The following is an 18,462-nucleotide window of genomic DNA, read 5'->3' on the forward strand; positions in this document are numbered from 1 at the left end:
TTCTAAAGTTTTAAGCTTTATTGTTAGTGAAATTGGTAAGTAATATTATTTTAAATAATATGTATAACCACGTGTGCTTTAGATTAAGGATTAATTTGCTTAGTTTCCCTTATTAGTTAGCTAGGGAATGATTTGGAATCAGGCATAAGTAAACTATAATTTATGTGATTAAGTCCCATTGCAATCAAATTCTATTAAAGTTCTCCACTTTTGCTCTCAGTTTGACAAAAGAAAATAAACGTAAATTAAATAAGAGTTTTATTAGTTATATTGTTCGTTTGTATTAAAATAAATTAAGCCTTGTATCCTATGCAAGTAGGAGTCCAACTTATCTTAATGTGTGCATGCATGGATAATGGTAACTTAATTGGAAATAAATTAATTCAAGGGAATGTATTTTATATGTATTTTTTTTATAGTGTACCTTTTAAGATAATTAGCAAATTAAGATTATAATATTTTATTATATAATCACGTTAATCTTTATTTGCAAAACATGGAAAAATGTCTAATTCTGTTTTCTAATTGAAATCTATTATAACAAAGATAGTTTTCTTGATTAGCAAAAGGTTGTGTCTTTTAAGATAATTAGGAAAAGAATATAATATTTTAGTTATATAATCTTGATTATCTTTAATTTGAAAAATGATTAAACCACATCCAATTCTATTATCCCATCCACTATAACAAAATCATTTTTGGCTATTGATGTACACGTGCATCCTATCAAATCTGTTTAAGCTCACAGTAATCAAAATGTGTTCCTTTTTGTTTTGGCATGTGAATTGGTTGGGTTTTCATAAACCGTGATCTTGTATATAATATATGAAATGAGATTATAATTTTTTAAATTCAAATAAATTTGTTATAGAATTATTTTATGTGTGATTGACTTATCTTTAAGTTGAGAATATATCTAATCCAATCTTAATCAAATTTTTTGGTTTAAATCACAAAAGTGTTTATATAGCATGTGGATAAATATGGTTAGTATTTTAAAGAAAATCGTATATGGATAGAGTGATCAATATTTGAAATTTAAAATCCAAGCAAATTATCCTAATCCTTATCAACTACCTTATTCAAGCCAAGTAGCACACTGCACACCATCGTGGTTTTATGCCTGGAATATAGCCTTGTGAATTTTCTTCCACAATGAATTTGAAGCGTAACCAAGAAAGTATTGGACCGAAGAAACGATCTCAATATGTGCTCTATCCCCCTGAAGAAACCCATCTCAGTATATGCTCTCTCTCTCTCTCTCTCTCTCGATGGAAATCTACTAGTCTTATATGGGTATCACCTTCAGTAACTTTTTTTTCTCTCTCTCTCGACAAGCACGAACAAAATGATTGAAATACATTCAAAACAAACCTGAATTTGTTGGATGCCTGTCAGATCCTTGCAGAAATCACTCAGGAGTTGGTTGCAAGTTGGTTGCACATATGTTTGAAAACATGCGTCCAACTGTCCAGTAATGCTGTTCACTATTACTGATGGGAACTCAATTATCTCTTGTGGATGAGGATTCTTTTCTTTGTCACACGTTGCCTCAAAATCAATAACAATAAAGCATTGAAAATCTTGGAAGCAGTAATCATGTGGATAATTTGGAGGAAACATGTTTGACGGGGTATACTGAAATTGATAATTTATTGCAAATGGATAGAACCGTCCCTCAAAGGCAGTAGGTTGGTGCGTCAGCATATTACTAGAATCGGGATAGAAGGCTGACCATGAGCCAAAGTCATGACTGACAGCTCTTTGTTTAGATTCTTCAGAAGATTCAGGAGGCTTGCTGCTTAATGTGGCCTCTGGTTTTGTAACAGTTCCACCTGGGTGAGCATAGATGCCCTCTTGGAGCCCTGGAAAGCCTTCAAGAGAGTTACCATTAAAATACAGATTGCAAGGATAACCCTTGTTCTGGAAGCATTTTATGGATGCCTCACAGTTTCTTTCCATGGTATCTGCATTTCAAAAAATAAAATAATATCATGAAAATATTAAAATCAGAATTCAAATAGTGATGGTTCGGACGATATAAGAAATCATATAAGCTCTTCTCTGAGGCAAGTGCTATCAATCTAATTTTACTGGGATATGGAGTCATCAATCTATTCCATATTTTTGTCAGAAGTCGGCTATGTTCTAAATAAAATGAGAAGTTATCTCAGCGAGAGATTGGTAATTTTGAACATGATTTCCCAGGGACCAAAATAAAGTATGAGCAGCATAGATCCCACAAGCATGTTTGATAAGCAGTATTTGACATCAGTGGATAGCACAAGGATAAAAATTAGACTTATTTTACTTCTCCAATCCTATTCAATATGGTCCAATATAAAATACCAAACATGGCACACGAATTCCCACCCCCACCCCAATGTTTGTCACTGGAGGTGAATGAAATATAATCACCACTCACTACCACTAGTTTCACATTCTACATTTCTACAGAGAGATTGTTTGCCATTTATGGGGACCCTTTTTTGGCTTTGCAGCAAAGTTTGCCAGAGTCTGCACTTAAGTAATGGGGCTTGGAAGGAAATCAAGATGATGATGTTTTAACTCCTCTCCATCCACCTCTAGTTTGTCCTCTCAATGAAGGTCCTAAAAGGAAAAACCCAGGGCTCTGTCCTATAAGTGCAGCAAAATTAAGCCATAGACCAATACAGATAGCATATCTTGCTGTCACGGTCTGTTCATTTTTAGGTAAAAAGATAATAATATAACAAAAGTACTAATATCTTTTGTTTCGGATCAGATGTGCTACAGAAACTATAAAGGCTTCGGGTAATATTATTTGGCTCAATCCATCTGTAGAATTTGCGTTTCATTTTATCGATACATATTTACCCTATTATCTATATATGTGTGAATTCATAGCTTCCCCATTTTTGCCTACAATGAGTATATTTATTAAACTAGATGTTTTTCTTTTCTGCGATATCTTATTGCTGAATTATTTTAGTTGCAATGCAAAGTGTGTAGTAGCGCAGGGTGGCAGCTGACATATAGAAACACTAAAAGAATTATTTTGGCAACTAGCATCAATATTTTGGTATTTCAAGTAGAATCTTCCCTCTTAACTCTAGCAAGATGAGACGGATCAGGAATATGATACCATGGCTAGTGTCCTACATTTACGTCCCAGCTCAATTTGCTCCCACCATCTCTAAGACACATAACCTCAATGCCAATCTCAAAATTGATTCTAAACAATATTGTCGCAAACTGTAGTTTTCCGTATGTATTTTCAAGTCATATAACATTGAATCCATGAAAGCACCAAACTAGAGGGGTAAAGTGGGTCTTCCCAGTCTGCCTTCACACTACTATGCCCCAGTAGGCCTTGTGGTTAAATGTAGAGAGCCCAAAGACTTCCACATGGATTGGTGATGTGCTGGGCCTGGACTACACGGCACATCTTACACGTCTACAGCTACTCTTACAACCATTTGGCTGACATAGAGTGGAGTGCTTTGCAACGAAGAATGTGAGCCATTCTAACATTCCCCTTTCCTTTTTAATGAAATTATGCTACTATTACTGGTATTGTAGTGTTTCTTTTTTCTTTTTCTTTTTATTTTTATTTTTATTTTTTTATTATCTTCTAAAATCATTTGCGTTGTTTCATGATCCAAAAAAATAAATAAAAATATTCATTCCAGTCTCATACCCCTTAAGAATTTGCAGTGGGCATATATTTTTTGGTAATTTTGGATGCATAAAGGTTTACTGGTCAAAGAAGAGAATATTAGTAGCTGTTTTCGGTTTTGTCTCATTTAAACTTAGAAAAAGAAAATAATAGAAGGAGAAGAGAAGAGAGAGAACTTTGCCCTTGCAAGGATCAAACCAGATCTAGCGAAGGGATTGCCTTGAAGCCCAAACGGTGAATGGTGGTGTCAACACAACATTCTCACGTTAGGAAGTATAGTGTCAACACAACGATCTCATGATAGGAAGTATAGACTCCAAAACATAGCACGATTCAAATTCTAATTTAATAACTTATTAATGTATTCGTAAGAACATTGGTTTCCAGAGTTCGTGTATTACATATTTTCTATATTTACAAAAGTCCTTGACATTAAAACATTTGAATTTAAATTTAAAGGTAATTTAGTAATACTATTTCAATTCTAAAAGTGATTTGAGATGCAGAATTTCGCCAAACAAGTCTTCATTCATCCAAAGATTATTTAAACTTTCTTTTTCTAGATTTTGTAGCCTGCATCACAAATCACAATCATCTCATCTCACAAGCATTCCACTCAAAATGCCAACTAGCGTATACAAAAAGGGAAAGCCAGATCAATTGTTAAAATCCCTGGAAGCTTTAAACAGGACGTGCAGTGCACTTCAAAATATTTGACATGCTTCCCATCACACACCAAAATAGGTGCATGGGACAAAGACATCAATCCATAAACCATTATCCCTCCCAAAACTCGTATATAATTGCTGATTACTAAGAGGTTGGGCTGCATAGTGATAGGATACCAGTTGAAGGAACAAGATCAAATACTGAATAAGCAACTCTTGATTAAAGAAAAGACTGATTACAGAAAATAAGAGAACAATTCTAAGCTTTCGAGAGGCTTAGATCTCTCCCCCTTGACTCAACATCAACGTGAATGCCTAATCCCCCAACCCCCATTTCCATTTATAAGCAATATCTACTCGACTTATTACATTTTTGACCCTACAAACTAACTAGCGAACCTTCTAGACTACAATGACGTGGCAGCACCCATGTGAACTGGATTGGCATCTATCATTACCGGCCGCCTCAAAATCCACCTTGTCCTCAAGGTGGAGATGGGGTTGAACTTCAAAATTTGAAATTCCATATAGGTGAACCATTTTTGGAGTGAACTCGTAGTTGTGCCGTCCACCAACAGTTAAAATGTTATTCATACAAACTCCATAACCAGTCGTACCCCTTTGCGGGATTTCCAAAAACTGAACCAAGGTGATAGGAAATTCGTAGCTCGTATTTTCTGTGGTCTGCAGCTCCAAAGTCCAAATCCCACCATCAACGCTCTGGACCACTTCCTTGCCCAAGTCCAAATCCATCGAGTCCAGTAACTTCCCATCATTCTTCTTCTTCTCCAGTTTCAGCACATTACCAGAGAAATTCCTCCCCTCGATGAGCTCCGACATCTTCTCCTCGGGCGGCTTTTTCTCTGCAGGCTTCGTCCAGTAGTCCCAATCAGAAAATTGATTCCTATTAAAGTATCTCTCCGCCCTAAAAAGCCACTTGTCGAGGATTTCGCCGTTGAAATCCGGCATCTCCAATTTCCGGCCTCGATTCTCAGATTGCCATGTCTCATTGAGACGGCTCCTGCCTTTCACTTGAGCCCAGATTTCCTCGATTTTGAGGGGAATTTTAGTACTAAGAGGGGGCTTAGGCGAGCTAGCTATCACTCCTTCCTTTCTGACCTTCACCCTCTCCAACGAATAATCTGGTGTATTTTGGGCTATATGTAGTTATTGGGCCTGAAATAATTTGGGCCTCTTTTAAAGATTTACTACTATCATTAACCCATTGGGCTAGCTCCATATTATGGTCCAGGTCTGGAGGTTTTAGCCTTAAAACTTCAGCCCTAATGATTGGGTTCAGCCTAATAATAAAGCTGCCTTCCCTCACCGATTCAGAACTTGCTCGTAATGGAGCTGCAAGTACTTCGAATTGCCTTCGGTGATCCCTGTCTGTCTCCTCTTGCCTCAACGCCATAAAATTCTCCAGAATTGTCCCTTCGTTTGACGGTTGAGAGTGTTTGAGCAACAATATCTTTAGTTCTTCCCAACTTATCAATGGCTGCCGGATCTCTTCTCTAAAACAACTGCCGGTGATATTATCTCCCATGAACCGCGGCATTTCTGGTGGTCGACTTTCATTTTCTACTTCCCCAAACTCCTCTCGACGAATCCTTACTGCTATGCTTTTTCCTGCCTCGTGGGTTTTAAGTGGAATCTCCGAATCGACTGTGGTTTCAGTCGAATTGGTTGTGAGTCCCTTTTCCTTCCTGTCCTGTTCTAGTCCTTCCCATTTCTTCGTCATCACTTCAAACTTCTCCAGCAACCTGGACATATCCTTTCGGATCTCAGACTTCATTACTCCAATCTCTTCCTGGAAATGTGATTGCAGTTCATCGATCCTTGATTTCAAATTAATAACCCGGACTTCTACCTGCTTTTCTTCATCGGATGTAACACCCCAGGGCCAGAATGGTTGCTCTGATACCATTTGATAGGACACCAGTTGAAGGAACAAGATCAAATACTAAAGAAGCAACTCTTGATTAAAGAAAAGACTGATTACAGAAAATAAGAGAACAATTCTAAACTTTCGAGAGGCTTAGATCTCTCCCCCTTGACTCAACATCAACGTGCATGCCTAATCCCCCAACCCCCATTTCCATTTATAAGCAATATCTACTCGACTTATTACATTTTTGACCCTACAAACTAACTAGTGAACCTTCTAGACTACAATGACGTGGCAGCACCCATGTGAACTAGATTGGCATCTATCATATAGCTCAAAACTCCTTGTCCTAGTATTCTATATATATGTTATGACATAATATGAAGTACAGTGCTGCAACAGCTAAAAAAAATGCTTTCTTCTTGACTCTTGTTAACTAATAACTTTTTCCTTCTAGCAAATTGTGTCCCAGTATTTCAGTTTCCTTTTTATTGCAAGCCTACACCTCATGTAAATAGGTCTTTCTTTTATAACCAATACAGGCTTTACTTCCAAGTTCCACCCCTCAGAGGTACAGGTGAAGCCCTCACTATGACTTACAATCATAATAATCACATCTATGGTTTGAACGGACACAGAAGCTAGGACACAAAAAAGTTAAAACAAACACAATTTATACATTCATGATCGCAGTGAATCATAGCCCTCCCCCTCAGCAGGAGTTCTGAGTAAATATTTTTTGGTTAGTCTGATCCACATACACATTAGCCCCTATCTCAGGATTACTATAACATACAAACACGGAAAGTCTAATCTTGCTGCACGCAAATTATGAACAAAAATCATTTCTTTCTATTCTTTTCCAGATAGAAAGAACACGCAAACTATGAACAAAAATCATCCCTTTATATTCTTTCCAGATAGAATGAAATGAAAAAACAACCACAAATTCAATCGACGGGGCAACTAAAAAGCGTAAAAAAGTAAAATCAAAATTAAAAAAATAATAATTTAATTACTCTAAATTTAACAAACTCCACGCTGTCAAACGAATAGTAAAAATTAGAAAAATGTTCAATCAATACAATTCGAACCAATACTTATACATACACTCACACTCCCACTCCCACACCCATATATTCACACAGAGAAAGGGGCACTGGACAGAAATACCTTTATGCTCTACGGCAACCTTCATGAAGCAGTATGCAGAAATCCGGAAGCAAGTACATCAGATCTCCCTCCCTCCCCCCCCCCCCCCCGCAACACCGAATTTCACAATTCACATACATAATCAAAACGCCCACTCAACCAATTCATCAATGTAACTACATTTACACATATACATACAGCATTTATGGGGGGAGGAGAGGAACCTGTGTGCTGTTGTGATTCCGGGGATGGAGTAAAAAGGGCGCGTTGTTTCACTTGTTTGGGAGTTTCTGCCATTAATATATACTTTAATTACCTCTATTTATTTTGTTATTGTAAATATTTTTATTATTGGGAAAATTATTTGCCGAAATTAATTATTTCTTTTTAATATTCTAAATAAGTTGTTCGTAACTCCTCACCTGCAACACCCAATTTCATAATTCACATACATAATCAAGACGCCCACTCAACCAATTCATCAATGTAACTACATTTACATATATACATACAGCATTTATGGGGGGAGGAGAGGAACCTGTGTGCTGTTGTGATTCCGGGGATGGAGTAAAAAGGGCGCGTTGTTTCACTTGTTTGGGAGTTTCTGCCATTAATATATACTTTAATTACCTCTATTTATTTTGTTATTGTAAATATTTTTATTATTTGGAAAATTATTTGCCGAAATTAATTATTTCTTTTTAATATTCTAAATAAGTTATTCGTAACTGAACTGAAATCTATCCTGCAGCGTATGTTAACATTGGGCCACCTGCATCGGCGGATATTTGGGATACCATATTCCTATTATATGGATATTAGGACTGTATTTGGTAGATATTAAAATTTTAATTTAACTATAGGTTTTATGGAATCAACAATTTTTCAACTATGTATTTCATCAAATTTTATTAAAATTTACGAAAAATCTAATTTTAATCTCTACCAGTTTGGGTTAGATATTCATATCCTATTGAGTTAAGAATATTAATTAGGTATTTCTTTTTTGACCTTTCTTTCTATGAAGTATTACTTTCAAGTATCTTCTCAATTCTTGTGACTTTTCAAAATAATCGAATTAAATCAAGCTTAAAAGATAGTTTGATGCAATTTGATATTAGGTTCGATAGAACTGATATTTTTCTCATAAGCATAGTTAAGACGATCCACTTTAGAGCCTATTTGAAAGTAATTTTGAGAATTGATTTTCTGACCGTTAAAAGAAAAGTGGGATTCACCTGTGAGAGAAAAAGTCCAATATGACAATTGAAATAATAAAATAACGATCAAAAAATCAATTTTTTTGATGAAAAAATCGCCCCCAAACAGGCTCTAATATATTGCTAATAATGTTATAGTGATGACTTGATATGTAATTAAAACATTATGATGATAATTTAAATGGATGCTATGAAATTAGTATTATGAACCTTTATTTAAGTTTCAATTCCATCAATTCAAACAATTAATAAGGTTGGGGTTGGTTTTCCGTTTTCGAAAATACGGAAAACGCGTTTGGTCTGTTGTTTTTTGAAAATGCATTTTCGAAAACGAGTTAATATTTATAACTGAAAATACAAAAGGACTTTTTATCATTTTGAACATATGCAGTTATAAATTCTCAAAACATGAAATACGTCCAAAACGTTTTGAAACCGAAAATGAAAATGGAAAACTAAACCAACCGCACCCTAATTAATCAGTTTGATTCTATTACATCTTAAAGGTTGAACTCTTAGGCTTGTATGATCGCGAAAGTGGAAAAGGCAAACCAATTATGTAAGTTAGAAAAGAAAAACCAACCAAAACCATAGAAATGCATTTTCCACTCAATTGGCCAAAAATTTACTTCACGCGTTTGTACATTATAATTCGAACCCCATTTCCACTTTCGTATCAATCAGTTAAAATAGAAAACAAATTCCTCGAATGTGACATTTTTCATGGAATTGAAGCCAACCAAATCGACCCTTAGTATAAAGAAAGGTTACCTTCTCAAGGATCATTATCAATTCAGTAAATTTCATTCTCACCTTTAGTAGTAACAAACTGAAGAAAATTCTAAAGCGTTATTCATTTTATGTGAGAATTTGATGTCGGCAAACAAAATAGCATCTCTTGAAATACCTTTCCAAAGAACCAACAGAAACTGAAGTGCTTAAAAAATTTCTTAACATGAAATTTCTCTTCGAAATTCATTGGTTGACCACTGAGAGATTATGGAGATTCGATTGGATCAGGCTGTACAGCTTTCTGAACTAGTTCGGTCTGCTCTTTGACATGAACCTGGTAGAAACCGGTAGCTGTGGCAGCAGATGGAGCACGGCCAACATACTTGGTGTCCTCCATAGTACCCCTTCCCAGTGCTTTCATAGCAGTACGTAGACGAGGCGCAATGTAACTGTAAGCTTCCATGTTCATTGGCTCTTCCTGACACCAAATAACCTCTGCATCTGAAAGAATCAACAAAGAAATAAAACCAAAATGAGTTGGCAAGATGAGTCAATTTAGTCCCCGTGGCCAGAAAACTGTCTTTGAATGCAACTTCATTCATCTTGTATCTATTTTTCTTGTGCCTAAATACAATTTAGTTGAGACAATCTTGATAGTGTTTCTCATATCCAACAAGCATGGATTGGCTTACACGTTAGGAGTAAATAAAAAAATGGATTGAAAAACTTCGAACAGGATAATACAATTGTCAATGTAAAAGACATACTTGGGTATCGCTTAAGTTCCCGCTGGACGAGGTAATAAGGGAAGGGACAAAGCTGCTCCACCCTACAAATTGCAATGTCCTATCAATTTGTTTTCTTCCTCTCCTCATCAACCTGCACAGCAAGCAAAAATGCTTTTTGTGCATAAAAATTTGTACAATGATGTACCCAAACAGGGGAAAAAGAAATAACTAAGGATTAGTGAAGAAAAAATGGAAGACAGGAACAACAGAATAGTTTTTCACACCTTTCCTGAGCCAAGAATCAGACGTCTAATTCCCTCTTCAAGATCTGAGTGATCATTTTGGCCCTTTATCAGGCGTTTATCAGGCGTTTAAATCTGGTCCCTTGTTTGTCAAATCCTGGATGGCCTTGAACGTCGTCAAACTCAGATAAATTTGACTTGCAGTCTTTGTGACGAAGTAAGTCGGTGACATCACAATGAGAGGCTTGCGGAATTCCCTGTGTATCTGTGGCATAAAGATGTGAAAGACAAGAAAATCAAGACAACCTATATAAGAGCACAAATATATGCCCAGTTAGTTCTACTTGACGCCGCAATACATGGAAATAATTTGCAGGAGTGGTGACATTCACCACCTGCCAATTGTACTCCTGTATTTGTGTCCTAAGGGTAGGGTCCATCTCAGGGATATTATAAGGATGGTCGTCACTCATCTGAAATCAAAATTTATAATGTGATGGGTTAAATTCAATTTCTTGGACAAGCAACCAATTGTAGTGAACTAAAGGCATAAACAAAAAACTTGCGATGTGGCTGAAAATATGATAATCACGATAGGTATAACTTAAATGTATAAGAAGTCCAAAAGTTAACAATTGAAACCCAGAGAAATCAAAAAACAAAGATATACATGATTTCTTCATTTAACCCTCCCCTAGATGTCAAGAGGTCATATCAGAACTGCTTGATTGTATGTGGTGAAGCAGATATACAAAACACATGGAACAAAAGTAGATATAGAGAATACCAATTCCAACATAAATTTACTTCATTAATGTAAGTTCGAAAATTTGATATTTGAGGTGAAATGGGGTGGTTAATTTTTGTGGCACTAATATTTCCTTCACTAACCCACGCACCCATACACCCTTCCCAGGGATCACAGACACACACACACACACAGAGAAAGCACATCCATATACCCATAGAACAGAAAAGGTAAAAGAAAAGGAGTAGACACTTAGAAATATAATCCCCCAAAGTAAAAAAAAAAAAAAAAAAAAAAACATACAGGATACAGCTAATTTTGGTATCAATAAAACCACAAGTTCCCATACTTATCAAGCATTCTCTCAACAATAGTCTCCAATCTAGGATCCACCACTGCAGATTGGTCATTCCCTTCAGAAGCTTTAGTCTTGAAATTGGCATACTCATCTATTGCTTTAGCTGAGTGACACAAGATATAATAAATTACTATTAGCATGCAAGGAGTCAAGAAAGCATCTGGTAAGACTGTGTTCTCGCTCTGTAATAAATTATCAAGAAAGCGTACTAATTTTTAATAAATTCCATATACTTCTCATGAAAGGTGTGAGCCAGAGACATTAGTCTTTCTTGAAGAAATAAACATATTTACGCAGTTCATCTGAGAAAAACTGAATGAGGAATAAAGTCATACCAAGTAGGGTATTAACATAGTCCGAATCCTCTGAAACATCAAATAGAGGGCCAGCTCCAAGGGCATAGGATAAGGAGTCGTTAAGTTCGCCTAGATAATAAAAAACCTGATTGCAGAAAAAGAGAGCTCTGTTAAAGACGAACAAAAGATGCATACGACGCAGAAAATAATTAATTCCTGGTTTTCATTAAAATTCTTGTTAGATATAAGTTCGATAGGAAACAAAACTATAATTATATTTTCTGCACTCCAATATTTCTTCAATTTAAATAGACTGTCTTCAGGTTAGTTACAGTCCAGCATACGATTCTTGACGACATAAAGTAGGACAAAATGCCTAAACACCCGATCTTTTCATAGATATATTGCTTCAGGGCAAAGCAGTGAATCTTGGACCCGAAACTCACCATTAAGTGCATGTTTATTAACTTACCTACATTCATTCTCACTCCCTTTTGAAAGAAGATTTAGCCCCTGTTTGAGTCCCATTCTTCATAAAGCAATAAAGCCCTAAAACTTCAGGAATAAAAATGCATAATGTCAAACATTTCTTTAACATGAAAGGAAGGATTTTATGGACTAAATTTGGAAAAGAAAAAAATTATATTTACTTACTGGTTTTTGTTTCAATTCAGTTAGTTGAGCTAGGATAAAGATGCATCTCATGTGGTTATAAACTTTGTAGATATTATAATGCAAAATCCTAGATGTGCCTGAAAGGAGGGTTTATTTTATTTAAATTAAATAACTAGAGTTTTATCTTTTGCTGAAGAAGTAATAGATATATCTATCCATGACACACTCCTGTAGAAGTCTGATTACTGTCAGTATGCAATGAAATTATCCACCTTGAACCTGACAGACTTCCTAATTCTAAAAAAGCCTTGTTGATTTTATATGAATAGTGGGGGGAAAAAATCCTCAATGAGATACCATGGGTAATGCATACAAAGACTTCACACCATGATGCAATAAAGCCTTAAAACTTCAGGAATAAAAAAGCATAATGTCAAACATTTTTTTAACGTGAAAGGAAGGATTTTATGGACTAAATTTGGAAAGAAAAAATTTATATTTAATTATTGGTCTTTGTTTCGATTCAGTTAGTTGAGCTAGGGTAAAGATGCATCTCACGTGGTTATAAACTTTGTAGATATTATAATGCAAAATCCTAGATGCACCAATGGACTAAATGCATCAGCATGTAAATCAGGTAAAATAGAATTAGAAAACATCGAGGAAAAAAAAATCTTTTTTGGTTTTAAACCTGCGACTAAAAGGAGGGTTCATTTTATTTAAATTAAATAAATAAATTTTTATCTTTTGCTGAAGAAGTAATAGATATATCTATCCATGATACACTCCTGTAGAAGTCTGATTATTGTTAGTATTCAATAAAATTATCCACCTTGATTCCTTGAACCTGATAGATTTCCATAATTCTTAAAAAGCCTTGTTGTTTTTAAATGAGTACCATTAATGGTTCCTCATCCGAGACTCAGTTAAAATCAAAGTGCAAACAACATATCCAAAAAATAATAATTTGAGAAACAATTTAATCAAAATTTCCTCCATTTCAAAAATAACGTCCTGTTTGACATGTCTTGCAGCCATCTGGACAATTTTTCAAAGTGAAATTCATGATAATATATGTTAACGTGTGGACAATACCGAAATTAAAAGTAAATTCAATCATGATTAGAAAGGTTTCCAACTTGCCAAGCTTATAACCAGCATAAAACCTATTCCGTAAAACTTTTCAAATTGACACGAAAAGGTCTGCCAGGACACAAAAGGAAAGCAATAAGGGCAAATTACATATATAGAAAGCAGATATGGTACCACAACTTACCTGTTGCTTACAGTAAACATCTCTCCATTTTGGTTCATCATAACATGATCCAAGGGGCAGTACTGGTCCCCCGTTTCCTGGTCATGTAGAACAGCATGTCTGTGACTGAAAGTGCCTCTCTCCACATCCAGCCCACTCAACCTCACGTGATTTCCCTCTACAAGCAATGTTGCAAAAGCAAGTGCTTCTCCCACTGCCCAATCAATACCCTCACCTGTCTCTATCATCTTTGCGCGATCGTCAAAAATCCTCTTCACTGCTCTATGAGGTTTAAAATTTTCAGGTAGGGTTGTAATAGCCTTTCCAACATTCTTCAAGATCTCTGGTTTGACACTGCAAATTAGAGAAGTTTACAGCCTCGAAACTCATTGACTTATAATAGAAAATATAAAACAGATTGATGAACATAATATTACCCAGTGTTACAAATACGTGAAAGTTGCTCAGGAGACTTGAAACCCATCCAGTAAGCTGAAAGCCAGTCCCTTCTTTGAGGGACATAATATTTGCTGGCCAGAAATTCTTCATTAAGAATCGATAGGACCTTGCTGTTTATCTTATCGACGTCTTCTTTTGAAACCTGGCCAGATTCTAACAGTTTCTTTTGGTAGATCTCAAGTGCTGACGGATGATTTCAGATGACCTACAAAATGCATCCAGAGGCAAAGTGAAACTTCTAAAGATCCGTAAAGGAATAATACTTTCAAAAGTATAGCACCAGTGAGAAAGAAATTTAATTTCCGCCCAAAGGCAAAGTGAGATTTCTAAAGACTAGCAAAAAGAATTTTTACTATTAAACAGTGAGAAAGAAAGTTAATTTCCATCCAGAGGCGATGTGAGACTTCTAAAGACCAGTAAAAGGAATGATACTCTTACATATCTAGCATCAGTAAGAAAGATAGTTAATTTTGAGAAGAAAGAGTTCCACTTAAGCTAACAATGAGGGTCATTGTCCCTTAAAACAGATGATTCCATTAAGTCAGAAGGAAAATAAACATCACCAACCTTGTACATTTTAGGCTGGGTGAAGGATGGCTCGTCAATCTCATTGTGCCCAAATCTACGATAGCATACAATATCTACCACAACATCAGTATGGAATGTCCGACGCCACTCTGCTGCAAGTTCACAGGCGTGAACAACTGCCTCTACATCATCACCATTGACATGGAAGATTGGAGCACTCAGAGCTTTGGCAACATCTGTACAATACTGTGAGGATCTTCCTGATCTTGGGTCAGTAGTGAATGCCACTTGATTGTTTACCACAATGTGAATGGTCCCACCAGTAGTGTAATTTGGAAGAGCGCTAAGATGTAATGTCTCATACACGACACCTTGTCCAGGGAAACTACCATCTCCATGAATTAAAATACCCATGTTCTTCGTTCTATCCACATCATTGGAGTAGTATTGTTTGGCTCTAGTTTTCCCAACCACGACAGGGTCCACAGCTTCCAAGTGACTAGGATTTGCAACCAAAGACAAGTGAATTCTTTCCCACCCCTTGTAGGCCGGTCATAAGATGTTCCCAAATGATATTTAACATCTCCAGTTCCAATGTAGAGGCGAATCTCATCCACAGGTTTTGTACCGCCACTAAATTCGCTAAATATCTGTCGCAGTGGTTTCCGAACGACGTTGCCCAGAACATTTAGTCTGCCTCTATGTGACATTCCAATGACAATGCTCTCTACCCCAAGATCTGCTGATCTATCAAACATCTCCTTCATGCCAGGAATCAATGTCTCGCAACCTTCTAGCCCAAACCTATTTGCTGCAGTCCATTTTGTTGCCAAGAAGTTCTCAAACTGGGTGCTCCATATAAGCCTGTCAAGGATAACCTCACGGCGCTGACGGCTGTATTGTGTTGGTGTCGGAGTCTCAATCTTGTCTCTTAGCCAATTACACTTTTCACGATCAGCAATATGCATGTATTCATAACCAATTCTTCCACAATAAGCCTGTTCTAACCTAGTCAGTATCGCTTTCAAGGTTTGCACAGGACGATTCTCAGACAAGAACCCAGATATTCTCCAAACACCAATAAAAAATTCTCTATCGAGATCAGCTTCTGTAAACCCATAAAGGGCTGGGTCTAGATCATCAGGAATAGGCCTCTGTTCCAAATCTAATGGGTCCAACTTGGCTTTCATGTGACCATAAACCTGGTAAGCTCTCACAAGCACAACAGCCGCATACTCTCTTGGATTGTTTGGCCAGAAATTCCAGGCGAGGTGGTGGCCTGGCCAACAAAGTTCCTAAAGAAATTGTCCCAAGATTCATCCACGCTATTTTGATCAATTAGCATATTTTTGTTTCTAATGATTGTGTTCAAATATTCGATTTGATTGTTGAGAAATCGAGGTAAATATTTTGTCAAATTTTTGTATTTGTTATTATTTTTTGCTTAATTCAAAATATTTGGGGCAAATAATTTTTTACGTCTTCCCAATAGACTTTTTTTCAAGGGAACCATCAAATGCAAATTAATAAAAAGTAGAGATAAGAGTGAGACGCTAAAAAAAGAAAAAAGGAAAAAAAGGGTAAAATAGAATAAAATTGAAAAACATCAATATGTGATGGTTGAACCTTTGATTTTTCATGACTCGATCCTCTATTGGAGCTGACTACTTGTAAAAAATAAAAAATAAAAAAATCAATAAATTAAAATCAACGATGATTAAAAGAAGGTAGAAACAAATATGTAAATTTAAAATTTAAATGAAAAGATTTATGTCGATGCTCCCCGGTTGTTTAAATCAAAGGTACCGGATTTCGAATGTAATGCCCCGAATGTTTATAGAATTTAATTATTTGGGGATAGAGATTTTAATCTAGATGCCTTTTAATAATTTTGAAAGTTGACAGACTAAAATGAAATAGTTAAGTTTAATGTTATTTTGACCAATAATTAGATTCTGATAGAGGGAAAATACATATATTGATATTGGACTCTTTTTATAGCTAGTAATTAATTAGAAGTTTTTTACTTGAGAAAAATTTAATTCAAATAATTCAAGCTTAAGTCCATGTTTGGTATTGATTTTTCACTCCAAAATATCAAATTTTTGACCGTTATTTCATTATTGAAGTCGTCATTTTTTACTTCTTCTTTCACAGGTAGGACCTACTTTTCTCTTAAATGGTCAAAAAATCAATTTTCAGAATCACTTTTGAACAAACCTTAAAATATTGATGTTTAAAGAAATTTTTATTTATTAGTATTTTATTTAAATTGGATTTTGCATGAGAGCCAGCCACGTGTTTTCTTTGATAGATAAATCAATCATTTCTTTTTATTTAATTGGTAAATTGATAAAGTTCCAACATTGTCAAGTACTATGGAATTAATTACTATTAAGGTGCGTTTGATTGTCAATATTTTTCATAGAAAATGTATTTTTTTTCCACTCATATCCTTGCTTTTGTATTTGATTGACTTTTTTCATGAAAAATATTTTTCTATTTTTGGTCACGTAATCATATTTTTCTCAAAATTAAAAAAAAAACATTTTCTTTAGAATGAGCGGGATTTGATTTTCTAGAGAACTCACTCTCTCATCTGCCCACCAATAAAAAATGAACATGTATAATTTATTTTTAGGTCGGAATAAAATCAATCAAATATATTTAATTGATAATTTTCATACAAATAAGTTTTAAGCAACTGAATTGCCTAAAATTTATTTTCTTTCTATACAAATTACATGCTTGCAATCAAAGACATCCTTAGAGTAGGATTGATATGTGTAGTTATTCTAATTTCTAGTTATACATGATGACCTCACAAGTTGACCAGAAATCCTTTATTTATTACGAGGCAAAATGCTATTACAATTCTGCTGGGTGTACAGAATTTGGGCTCACGGAAAATGTCTAGATGAGCTGGCAGCTTAAAAAAAATAAAACAAATAAAAAGTCAGACCAACTGTCCCGTCCCATTTAACCCTCTTACACCCAGCAAAATTGAATGGTAACCACTAATGCCTTACCCCCTTTCACCAACCCAACACTCATTCTCCTACCCCACAAACCCATCGATTGGAGAAAGAAACCCCAAGAGTTCGCCAGCGGCTAGGTTGTCACCTTCGGCAAATTCGTTCTGCTAAACAACGAAGAAGCTCAAGCTTTTCAAGAAACCCTTATCTCCTACCCATTTTGCCGCGGTCGTAACTCTCCGACTGCCATCGTTCAACCGTTCCAGCAAAAGGGGACGTCTTCAAATCTTATCTCTTACCCATCCTCTGCACATTTGTTGAACGGTAAGTGTTTTGAGTTTTTTTATAGTCGTAATATTATTCGAATTATGGGATTTTGCTGAATCAGTCTTCTGGTCCTTTTCGCCGCCAACAAGCAGACAGAAACATTTGAGATGTTAATAGCAGTACCGAGGAGCTTTGTAATTTAAGCTATTTGTATGGACAGTAAGATGTTGTGACAAAAATTTGGATCCAAACAGGCGAGAGGCTGGCACGAAAGTGATAATGAAGTTTTGGTTCAGCTGGTTCGATAAGTAGTAATGTCTTACTACAGAACCAGGTTATTGGTTTTGTTTATCAACCTGAACGAAGACCAATTTTATTTTATTTTTTTAAATGCAGATGTGCATTTAGAGAAATATTGAGTTTTGAAATTTTAATAGCAGATTGAAATGTTGATGCACGTGAAACTTTGGCTCTTTCAACATAGTCGGTTCCTTCATCGACTTAAGAGCAGAAAAAAGGACCACAAATTCAATCAATTACTCTTTATGTTGACTTCAAGCATATTCTTATGTTTCTAACAAAGATAAATTGTGCGATGTATAAAATGAAGTTGTTTCATTATTTATATGAGGATGTGAAGTATGATTAAGCTCTATTTAATGAAGAGGATACC

General features: G+C 35.6%; 2 protein-coding genes and 1 pseudogene across 2 annotated transcripts; all 3 read right to left on the reverse strand.

Moving 5' to 3' along the window:
• Positions 1-1,031: 1,031 nt before the first annotated feature.
• On the reverse strand, positions 1,032-7,472 carry LOC111384345. Its single transcript, XM_023008617.1, has 2 exons — positions 7,388-7,472; positions 1,032-1,967 (listed from the first exon to the last, which is right to left on the reverse strand). Exons 1-2 carry the CDS (start codon positions 7,410-7,412, stop codon positions 1,306-1,308), a joined length of 687 nt encoding a protein of 228 aa, XP_022864385.1. The 5' UTR covers positions 7,413-7,472; the 3' UTR covers positions 1,032-1,305.
• Positions 7,473-9,337: 1,865 nt separating this feature from the next.
• On the reverse strand, positions 9,338-15,947 carry LOC111377811 (annotated as a pseudogene).
• Positions 11,346-11,898, reverse strand: LOC111384354 (26S proteasome non-ATPase regulatory subunit 1 homolog A-like). Its single transcript, XM_023008628.1, has 2 exons — positions 11,730-11,898; positions 11,346-11,497 (listed from the first exon to the last, which is right to left on the reverse strand). Exons 1-2 carry the CDS (start codon positions 11,881-11,883, stop codon positions 11,361-11,363), a joined length of 291 nt encoding a protein of 96 aa, XP_022864396.1. The 5' UTR covers positions 11,884-11,898; the 3' UTR covers positions 11,346-11,360.
• Positions 15,948-18,462: the final 2,515 nt, after the last annotated feature.

The sequence above is a fragment of the Olea europaea genome, chromosome 3, assembly GCF_002742605.1.
Source record: "Olea europaea var. sylvestris chromosome 3, O_europaea_v1, whole genome shotgun sequence".
Lineage (NCBI taxonomy): Eukaryota > Viridiplantae > Streptophyta > Magnoliopsida > Lamiales > Oleaceae > Olea > Olea europaea.